General features: G+C 34.0%; 1 protein-coding gene across 3 annotated transcripts in view; it reads right to left on the reverse strand.

The window, feature by feature from the left end:
* The window catches only part of LOC115209184, a 662,850-nt gene that overhangs the window by 143,519 nt on the left and 507,289 nt on the right, over nucleotides 1-12,042 (reverse strand). For all 3 annotated transcript variants that reach the window (XM_036500873.1, XM_036500871.1, XM_029777425.2), the window contains one exon: nucleotides 10,993-11,173. In XM_036500873.1, the coding sequence (XP_036356766.1) occupies nucleotides 10,993-11,173 (181 nt within the window). The remainder of the gene's footprint in view (nucleotides 1-10,992; nucleotides 11,174-12,042) is intronic.

Below are 12,042 nucleotides of genomic sequence, written 5' to 3' on the forward strand. Positions count from 1 at the left end.
TCTTTTTTTGATGCAATTCAACTTTCAATGTGGTTTGTGCTGGTTAATAACGCTTGGACCATGATCATTTTCAATTGATGTTATTATAGACAATCCATTTTCCATCACCAGTGATGATTCATTTAAAAAAAAAGGTCAATTTCATTGCATTTGAAATGCAAATCACAAATATTGATTTGATGCATTAAGTGAATTTCTTTCAATTTATTTGGAACCTAAATATCGAGCTTCTTAACGAGTCCAAAGCATTTTAAGTGATTTTCAATTGTTGTGTGTGATACATTTAACCTCTCTACAATCTCTCACACAGTTATATGACAATCAGATTCAATTATGGCTTTAATTCGGTCATCATCAACTTCAGTAGTTTGACCATAATGGAAGCACTCCGTCAGTTACGACGATGAGGGTTCCGGTTGATCTGATCAACGGAACAGCCTGCTCATGAAATTAACGTGTAAGTGGCTGAGCACTCCACAGACATGTGTACCCTTAACATAGTTCTCGGGGATATTCAGCATGACACAGAGGGTGACAAGGCCGGCCCTTTGAAATACAGGTACAACAGAAACAGGAAGTAAGAGTGAGAGAAAGTTGTGGTGAAAGAGTACAGCAGGGATCACCACCATCCCTGCTGGAGCCTCGTGGAGCTTTTTAGGTGTTTTTGCTCAATAAACACTCACAACGCCCAGTCTTGGAATCGAAACCGCGATCCTACAACCGCGAGCCCGCTGCCCTAACCACTGGGCCATTGCGCCTCCACAGTTTGACCATAATACTGGTCATCTTTATACTGGTCATCATAAAACTGAGTGAAAAATCAGAATTTTTAAAACCATTTCTGACATTTGTGTTCTGTTCAGCAACCAATGCCATAATCTTCACATGTCTCTTTGTGAGCCTTGGTAGCTTTCTTGCCTTTATGGAAATAAAAAAGCAAATATGGCAAAAATGTTCGTTTTTGCATCCCATGTTAAAATTGACACCGAATTAACAGCTGTAAACAAAATTATGTGCAAATTGCTTCTAAAGGAAAGTAAAAGTAATGGCTATCAAATGTCAGAAGGAAAAAATAACATTGACAAAAGTCATTAAAAAAAATTTCGAAAAATGAAATTGCTTTCTTGCCAATCCAATAGTTAACAATTTCAGTAAAACATAGGCAGGCAGTTGGTAGTTATGAAATCCGAAAAGTTAAACAAATAACATAACAGAGAAAGTGCATAACAAGTTGTAGAGTAAGGTAAAGAAAAATTCATCTAACACTTAGATGGATTTTTTATAAAATTTAGTTTGAAATTTGTCTTTGCATTGTGGACTGGAAATCACATTATATAAATAATATCCTTGCTTTCATTGTTTCCTTACTATATAGAAAGGTAAGAGGTATTCAATGACATTATATTCAGGACATGAAGAAACCAAGCCTTTCTTTTGTAGTTTTTTCTTACACTCCACAATGAAGAGTTTCTAACAGTATTACAGACCATTATTAGGTAAGATTTATAATAAGGGATGCATTTGAAATGGTTAAAAGACAGAAACAGAGAAGAGAAAGCTTTTCATGTGGTAGGATGATGGGAGATATATTAACTTGGTCGAGCAGTGATCAGGGGATATGCTAACTTGGTTATACAGGAAGTGGTGAAGTCTGTGTGGAGTCTGGATTTACAGTTTAGACATAGGCCAAATGTATATGGTAACATCCAATATGTTAGCTAAGAATAGGATCGGTGAATGTGTACAACCGATACAAACACTTCAGGATAGAGAATATGTTGGTGTCTACATCAATGGTGGCTGTAAAGAAAGATTAAGTGCAGGAGAACTTATATTTATTAAAATCATCATGGATGATGATTTCAAAGATGCAAAGTGAGATAAATACACAGGAGGATACGATACAAGTGAACAACTGCTTTTAGTTGATAGAATACTAAAGATGACAGATGTATTTGGAAGAATGTATTAAAAATAGACAAGTCAGAAATATTTTTGTTATTGTCAAGATAAGGAAGAGTAAATCTTTACATATGCATAAATATAAGATTTAAAATGAAATTCAGACTACAGAGATGTGTAAGAGTTAGGAGATGAAAAATTTGCATAACAGAAAAAGATTATTATGAGTAGTCTAACGTGATGGTCATTATTGAAAATCACAGATAGAGTTTTCTTTTTCTTGATTATTTTTGAAGAAATCAAATATGAAAATGAACCCCCAGCTCCCAGAAATGATTATAGACAGAAGGAAATAAGAAACCAAAGCTCATTGATCTCTGTGAGTATCCCAGTTAATCCTTTGTGACTATAATTCTCTAAGGAGACACTGCCTGTGTTTCAATTAATTTTGAAAAATGTCATTAAGCTCTTGTTTGGAATATAAATTAACATGGAATTTTGATAGAGTGAAATTCAGATTACTTTAAAAGAGTGAATTTGTATCCTAGAATCAAGGGTAGTTTCAGACAGATTGATATATAATCCAGTGGCTCATGATATCCTGTACTCGAAAATGAGGCTCATTATAATTGGGTTCAGGCACTTAAAATATCAGGTAGCTGGCATCTCAAAATAAACCTTTTCAACTAGAATCCTTTAAAAATCAATAGCTCTACTAAAGAGAGGATGTAGCTAGAAGTCATGTGCTGACTTCTATAAGGTGGCGAGTTGGCAGAAACATTAGCAGGCCAGGCGAAATGCTTAGCGGCATTTCGTCTGCCGCTATGTTCTGAGTTCAAATTCCAACGAGGACAACTTTGCTTTTAATCCTTTCGGGGTCAATAAGTTAAGTACCAGTTACGCACTGGGGTCGATGTAATTGACTTAATCCATTTGTCTGACCTTGTTTGTCCTCTCTGTGTTTAGCCCCTTGTGGATAGTAAAGAAATAGGTATTTCATCTGCCGTTATGTTCTGAGTTCAAATTCCGCCAAGGTCGACTTTGCCTTTCATCCTTTCAGGGTCAATAAATTAAGTACCTGGGATCGATGTAATCAACATAATCACACTGGAATCGATGTAATAGACTTAATCCCTTTCTCTGTCCTTTTTTGTTCCCTCTATGTTTAGCCCCCTTGTGGGCAATAAAGAAATAAGAAGTCATGTGTTGACATGGCTAGCTTCAGATTAGCACTTTGGTCTGATGCTCAGAGTATAATAAACTCTTTAGAAGATATCCAACAGCTTGGAGATGATGTTAAATGTAATAAATATCACAACAATTTTTTTAAAGCTATATGGGAAATATGCTGCTTTGTTCTACGAAATACCAAAAACGTTTTAAAAACCAGCTGACATTTGCATTTTAAAAACTGTGAACAATACATTGATGTAACACTGCAGACTTGTATTCCAAGATAAAGTAATTTCATTGTGACGATGAGTAAGTCATATTTCTATGAAACCCCCATTGGCCCAACTAGTTTATTATTTAAAGAACAAAGCTACCACAGTAAAGCAATTTTCAGAGATGTGAAACCATAAAGACACACATAAATATATATACATTCATGTATTTGTATATACATGTATATATATATAACATGTATATATATACATACATGTATATATATATATATATACTTTATTTAAAGCTGCAGAAAATTCAACAAAACCTGTTACTCTGAGTTTCCCGTTGCCGTTCATCAGACAGTTTTTGCTATACATGTATATATATAACAGGCTTCTTTCAAGCTCCATCTACAAAATGCACTCATATGTGTAAACTGAGGAAATTTGGCTATAAAAGCACAGCCATAGTCGTGATCAAAGTCCTCCTAAAATTAGACTGACATGTGCTAATTTGTGAATGTGTATAAAGTACATTCACACACACACACACACACACACATCATGCCTTTTATATATATACTAGCAGTATCGCCCGGCGTTGCTCGGGTTTGTAAGGGAAATAACTATAAAGCATTTTTAGAGAGTAATAGCCAAAAAATGGAGGTAAATTTTTCTTTTAGTTAAAAAGGTCGAGTTGCGTCCCCTAGACAGTCTGTGGTTTGTGTTTCTGATTCTTGACCCCATGTCGAATTTATCGATTTTTTTCAGAACTGGGGGAACTTTTCAAAATTTTCGCTGCGTTAGTTTTGAATTATGACATTGGGCTATGTGTGTGTCAAGTTTCATCAGAATCGGTTGAAAGCCGTGGTCAGGGTGAGGGTACAACCTAACAGACACACAGAAACACACACAGACAAACTGCCGTTTATATATAGAGAGATATATATCCACACATTTTTGTCTACCGAAATTCTTTCACTCACAGGACCTTGGTTAACCTGGGGCTATGGAGAGAACATTTGCTTCTGTAACTCCAGCCAAATGTGTTGAGAGTTGCTTTATTTGGTTTGTTCTGTTTACACACACACACACACACACATATTGGGTCATCTCATAGAGAATGCGCTTTTTTTTTCAGTTGCTTGAACTGGAGAGGGACAGGATAAACTAACTACCTGCATCAACTTGCTATAAAAGCAGGTAGTAATTTTACCTTGTACTTATTCTTAGTGCAAGTTTTGAAGAGTGCAGTTTGATTTTAACAGTTATTTTTTCAAAGCTATAATGGAAGTGACAAAGGAGCATATTCAGCATATTTTGCTTTATGAGTTCAATAAAGGCAACAAAGTGCAAGGAATATTAATGCAGCATATGGAGATCGGACAATAAGCGTAAGCCAGTGTCAGCAGGGGCTCCTGAAATTCTGTGCCGGAAACTACAGGCTAGAAGACGAGCCGCATCCTGGGAGATCTGTAGAGCTCAACAAAGACGTCCTGCAAACCCTGGTGGAACAAAATCCAATCGTAACTGTTAAGGAATTAGCAAAGAAGTTTGGATTTGGTCATTCAACCAGTCATTGAAGTGAGCGCTAGAAGAAAAATGACCGTCTTTGGTTTCAAGACAAAAGGTGTTCTTCCATCAGGATAATGCATGGCCACATACAGCAAGGGTGACATTCCAAAGTCTAGAGAAGTTTGAATGAGAAACGATGCCCCACCTACCATATTAACAGGACATTGCCCCATCTCATTATCATTTATTCCACAGTCTTCAAAATCATTTGGATGGAAAAAAATATGAATTTTGCAGATGAGGTGAGGACAGTACTGGAGGAGGATTTTTCATCAAGGACAAGTGAATTTTGGAAGAGGGGCCTTGCAAGATAGATAGAAGAGCATTTTAGAAATGAAGGAGAGTATATTTTAGATTAAAAAAGAAGTTTGTTTATCTTAATTTTAAAAAATAAAAGTATAAAAAAATGCATTATTTATGGGATAATCCAATATATATATATATAGGGAGAGTTTATGAAAAAAACAAAAGACGAAGACAGGTGGTGTACAAAACAAACAGATGTATTAGTATAACACTCAGGAATAGAAAAAATCTTTTACGTTTCGAGCCTACGCTCTTCTACAGAAAGGGACACAAAACAAAAACAAGGAGAGAAAAAAATGTGTGTAGTGGCTAACTATATATCATGGCATATGTACGTATGTGTGTGTGTTGTTGTTTGTCCCACCACCACTTAGGAGTTGATTTCTTTACTGCCCTCTAACTTAAGAGTTCAGCAAAAGAGGTCAAATAAATTTACAAAATTATATTAAAAAAAAGATAAGTACTGGGGTCACTGTGATTGAATGTACATGCTGAGGCGATGCTACATGGCTGCAATCCAATGACTGAAACAAGTAAAAGAGTAACAGAGTAATGAAGTTACTAGATGATTATTATGTTTTAATGCTGGTTTGAATATTATGGTATAAAACTGAGCGTTGCTTCTTAGAAAATGCACAGACTCAACATGAACTCATACTGCATCATAAATGACTAGAATTATGAAGGATGTATACTTCAGTAATTCCTGAAGATTAATTCAACATAGCCTGTCATACTTGGTTAAAAAAGAAATTCCGCAAAAGTATTGAAGAATGCAAACTATTTATTATTTTAGAAATCTTGTTTCAACTAAAAGCAAATTCTAATACAATCTGTCAAGTATTCATTTTTTATTTTATTTAAACTTCAAACGTAGTATAACTTTGTTATTTAAACAAACCTAAACATGTATGCAAGAATACTATCTTACCAAATCCAAAATAACTTCAGATATAATATCAAGAGCTAACCTTTTATGAATAAGAGTCGAAAAAGTCTTGCAAAGTACTTCAGATAATTATTTTTGATGCAGTTTATTTGAAAATTGGATTTTTTCATAAAGTTATTTAATTTTCTCCAAATCTTGAATTATAGCAGTTTTCTCATATTGTAATTAACAGAATTTTCTATTAGATTTTTACAGCTTGAACTTTTTCCTGTTTTCTTCTTCAAAGTTATTATTATAAGTTTTACTAGAACACACGCAATGCATGTATTTTTTTTTGAGTTATCGCAAGTTATTTGCATGTTCAATTTTTGCTGATGATTATTTTTATTTTAAATTGTTTCTTTTTCTTTTTTTTTTTTAAATTCATATTGCCAGTCATGATACAATAGAAACTATACACAAAATTCATGGTAAATGTCAATCTAGAGATAGAAGTTAAAGTTATCAGTAAATCACTGAAGGAGTTCAGTTGTTGTTTTTTTTTTATGGCATGCCAATTATATTTTACAGATGAAGGAAATAAAATATAAAAAAATATTTGATTTCATTTGCTGAAACAATACCATTTTTTAAGGTCAACTTAAATTTTAATCAATTTGTTGCATGAGAAAAAATATAACAACAAACACGTAAATACATTATTGTAAATAATAACATAAAAAAAGTGTCACTCCTTTCCCTAACTCAGTTTCTGTAACATTAAGCAGATGGGAAAATATTGCTGCTGCTACTACTACTACTACTTATTATTATTAAAGTGAGAGAGCAGCACACATCATCACAGTGATGCTAGGGCCCAATATACCCATCAGGACTACCCGTCTGATAAGGGTACACCAGGTATATGCATCACAACCATATGGAGACTTCATATCAAGGTAAATAGCCCATGACCTTGCAGGCAGGACCCAGTTAGAATTTTCTTCTGAGCCCATCCTGCTCAAAAAGGTCCCTGAATAAGGGTTGTTTAAGGATAATGAATGAAACATCCATGTACCCAGGGGTGAATTATTCATCCACTATTCCTGCTTGTGTTCAGAGATGCACATACTGTAAGCCACCAAGGAACATGTTCGGCTGGTTACGGTCAAGCAACTGGAAAGCAAATCTGGTATTGAGCAGATTAGTTGCTGTAGACTATTTCTAAACCAAAACAAAAGGAATGTACATGATAACACTTCCAACCAGTTAAGATCAGAAGTCACGAGAGCCACTGTCGGATATACAGCATCAGAATATATTATTGTTATTGTTATTATTAGTAAGGTGTTGAGCTGGCACAGTTATTAGCATGTCAGACTAAATGCCAAGTAGCATTTTGTCAGTATTCAAGTTCTGCTGAGATCGATTTTGCCTTTCACCCTTTCAGGGCTGATAAAATAGGCACCGACTGAGCATCAGGAAGTAATGTAATTAACTTACCCACCCCTCATATCTGCTGGCCTTGTGCCAAAACAAGGATTGTTATCATTATTGTAAAGTGGAAAGCTGGCAGAATTGCTAGCATGCCAGACAAAGAGGCTTTCATCTGTCTTTGCATTTTGAGTTTGACTTTGCCTTTCATTCTCTCAGGATTGATTAAATAAAGTACCAGCTGAGCACTGGGGTCATCATCATCGTTTAATGTCCGCTTTCCATGCTAGCATGGGTTGGACGATTTGACTGAGGTCTGGCTAACCAGATGGCTGCACCGCATCAGGCTCCAATCTGATCTGGCAGAGTTTCTACAGCTGGATGCACTTCCTAATGCTAACCACTCTGAGAGTGTAGTGGGTGCTTTTATGTGCCACCGGCACGAGGGCCAGTCAGGCGGTACTGGCAATGGCCACTATCAAATGGAGCTTTTTATGTGCCACCTTCACAGGAACCAGTCCAGCGGCACTGGCAACGACCTCACTCGAATCAGTGTAATCAATTATCCCTCTCTCCTCAAAATTACAGAACACTTGCCTGTAGTAGAAAAATTATTATTGTAAGGTAGAGAGAGAGAGAGAGAGAGAGAGAGAGAGTGAGAAGGCTGAATGATTATAGTATTGGAAAAACTGCTTCACAGCAATTTTTCAGATTTTCTGTTCTGAATTCAAATTCTACCAGGATTGACTTTGCTTTTCATCATTTTTAGGTATATGCGCAGGAGTGGCTGTGTGGTAAGTAGCTTGCTAACCAACCACATAGTTCTGGGTTCAGTCCCACTGCGTGGCATCTTGGGCAAGTGTCTTCTGCTATAGCCCCGGGCCAACCAATGCCTTGTGAGTGGATTTGGTAGACGGAAACTGAAAGAAGCCTGTCGTATATATGTGTATATATATATATATATATGTATGTGTGTGTTTGTGTGTCTGTGTTTGTCCCCCTAGCATTGCTTGACAACCGATGCTGCTGTGTTTACGTCCCCGTCACTTAGCTGTTCGGCAAAAGAGACCGATAGAATAAGTACTGGGCTTACAAAGAATAAGTCCTGGGGTCGATTGCCCGACTAAAGGCGGTGCTCCAGCATGGCCGCAGTCAAATGACTGAAACAAGTAAAAGAGTAAAGAGTATATGAAATAAAAACCAGTTGAGCGCTGGGGTCTATGTAATCAACTAGCTTCCTCTTGCTAAATTTCACGCTTTGAGCCTATAGAAGAAAGGGTTATTCTCCTCCTCACCACCACCACCACCACCACCACCATGATCATCATCATTATGGTGACAAGCTAGCAGAACTGCTTGCATGCCAAGCAAAATGGTTAGTGACATTTGATTTGTCTTTACATTCTGAGTTCAAATTCAGCCAAGGTTGACTTAGCCTTTTATCCTTTTGGTATTGATAAAACAAGTACTAGTCAAGCACAGGTTGATGTAATCGACTTACTCATCCCTCGAATGATGGCAGAGCCATTAGCATGTCAGGTGAAATGCTTAGCAGCCTTTCATCTGTCTTTGTGTTCTGAGTTTGAATTCCGCTAAGGTTGACTTTGCCTTTCATCCTTTTGGGGGTCGATAAAATAAGTACCAATTAAACACTGGGGTTGATGTAATTGACTCATCCCCTTCCCCAAAATTGTTGCTCTTGTAGCAAAATTTGAAACCATTGTTATTATTATTAAAAACAAAAAAGAAAAACATTATCTATCATGAGCAGAAACACAAATTCATTAAGACATGAATTCACAATCTATGAGCCTGTAGTCTAATATACCTACAATGATATTTCATTCCAAAATTAAGCTTGTGCTAATAGCTCTGTTTGTTTACCATTCTTAGTATTCATGCTTTGGGAGGTTTAACTTAATGCACATAAGCAAAAAAAATTACTAAATAAGAGAAGAATTTAATCTATTATATCAAGTGATATTATGCAATAATTATGTATTTTTACATAATATGAAATAATGGGTTTTTGTGAATAGGCTTCTTTTGGCTCAGAGAAAATAGGGAATTACATCATCTAGTTTCTTTTCAAAGCAGGTGTAAACCTTAGAGAAAATAACATAGCAGATAAAAATAATGAAATGCGGCTGAACACTTGACTTTTTGGTAGACTCATTAATACAGTGTTATGTTGTTTGTGAGAATATTTTCTGTAGAAGCATAGGTGTATGAGGAGACAGGATAATGACAGTCATTTAAATAAATGTCTGAAGTTAGTCGTTGAAAATAATCAGATAAGTCATTGGTCAAGAAATGTTCATAATCATGTTCATAATGTATTACGAAAATCTCGATAAAAAAAAATCAAGCTAAAGTTAGCATTATAAAAAAAATATACAAAAAATGCAAAAAATACATATGGTTGTTAAAGTAGAGAGCCTGTGGCATATTATTTAACTTATTTTAGTCTTTTCTGATAAAGAAAAAAAAATTGATACAATTCTGAGTTTATGGTTGTGTGGTTGGTATCAAAAGAGCCACCTAGACAAATTTCCTTCATCAAAATAGTATAAAAATGATAAAATTCACAAAACAGCTGAGCCGATCGCTAGTATAATCATCACTATTGATAAATAATATATATATATATACAAAAATGTATGTGTGTGAGTGTGTACTATTTTGAGAAAGTTAAAATATTTTGAGGATATTTTAATTTAGTTCATCACATAATATGTAAAATTTTTTTTTGTTTTTTAGTTATTTTTATCATTATTATTACTATTATTATTATTATTATTATTATTATTATTATTATTCTGTAATTTCTTTCGTGGATCTCAATTTGTCAGACTGAAAAACTTAACTTACTGATCAATAACAGTAAAAAAGGAAAAAAAAAAGAGATATGAAATTTATTTTATATCTATGTTTTAGTTATAAATATTTATCAGCAAGTCGGAATAATGATTTACACTTGAAAGAGAAACTCCTTTTTCAAAAAAGAACTTCAGAATCAACTTAAAAAAATAAAAATAAAAAAGAAATTCATAGCTGTATTATCCTTTCTCTAGTCCTGATTAACAACGATACAATATATTCTGTCTGGTTTACAGATAGAAATGTACCATCTAGAATTTTCCAGATTTCTTTTTTGAGATTTTTCTTTCTTTTTCGCAGTAACTTTCAACAAAATCTTCATCCCTTTTTACTAATGCATTAAGATAAATGTTTGAGAATAAATTATTTCATTGATTTTTTTTTCTTACTGTCTATCAAAGACAGTCTAAAGTCAAGAGACTATGCTAAATAAAACTAAAAATATTTTACATTTATTCTGTACAAGATATTCTTTTATAGTTGCTGTATTCAAATGATCAATCTATATTTTTTCCCTTGGGGAAATTGCCTTAAATAACCCAATGTCAGAGATTAAAAGTACAGTAATAATAAGGTAGAAAAAAATAAAGTTACTCTGAAAGAATGCAAAGCATGGATATATGAAGTAAAGAAACTTACTTTTGACAAATCCAGAGGATCTCTGCTGTTCATCATTTTATTGCGTGCAATCATATACACACCTCGGGAATGAAGATGATCTTTTAGAAGACGGTGGTACTCGGTAAATTCTTTGCCAACTTCAGCAATAGCCCCAATTTGCAGCCAGTTCATAGCCAAAAATAATTTTTCGTATACGTATCTGGGAAAAAGTTTTAAAATTTAAATTAAAATGTATTGGATAAACTTTGTGATTTAACATGAGTACAAGTCTATTTAAAACCAACAAAAAGCTTATGGTGGAAATTGTTTGGGCAACATTGATTTTGCAGTTAATATTTAAGACATTTTAATGCAACTTCCATGAGTGAGACACACACATACAATTAATGTTCCTACTTCAATGAGAAAAAATGAATTTAACAAAAAAATATTGAATTTTTTTGAAATTCAATATGTAACTAGCTTTATTCATACAAAAATCAAAGAAAATAAATTTTACTAGAAGATATATAGGCAAGCTGATAATTTTTTTGTATGAAGAGTTTAATAATTGGTTCAGAGTTGTTTACTCTCAAAGATTTACTACAATATGTTTTTAACAACACTAAATAGGCAGTGTTTACATGTAAGTAAATTCTGGTGGAAAAATAATTTATATTGAGATGTGGTCACAATTCCCATAATTAAACACACACAAATAGATTTTTCACTTAACTACTAAAAATATTTTGATTAACAATCTCTTCAATTATTGTGAAAATTATTTTTCTCCAGTTAATGATCTTAAGCCACAAGGAATCTCAGTTTGATTTCAATACACATTTCTTTTTATCTTAAATGAATGCCTTTTGATAAATTTTTCTAACGCAAATCTAATTAAAATCCATAATACAAGGGAACAAAAAATTCTACAGACATAAACAGTGAATGATGGAAAAAGTAATCAGTTCTTTATTGTAGTATAATTAAAGTATAATCCACAAAGACCTCTATATACTTGTCTGATTTAAAATGATTATAACAACAGAACACAAAGAGTGACTGTTTAGATAGGTTGGTTTTGATGTG

Source organism: Octopus sinensis, linkage group LG3 (genome assembly GCF_006345805.1).
Source record: "Octopus sinensis linkage group LG3, ASM634580v1, whole genome shotgun sequence".
NCBI classification, from domain to species: Eukaryota; Metazoa; Mollusca; class Cephalopoda; order Octopoda; family Octopodidae; genus Octopus; species Octopus sinensis.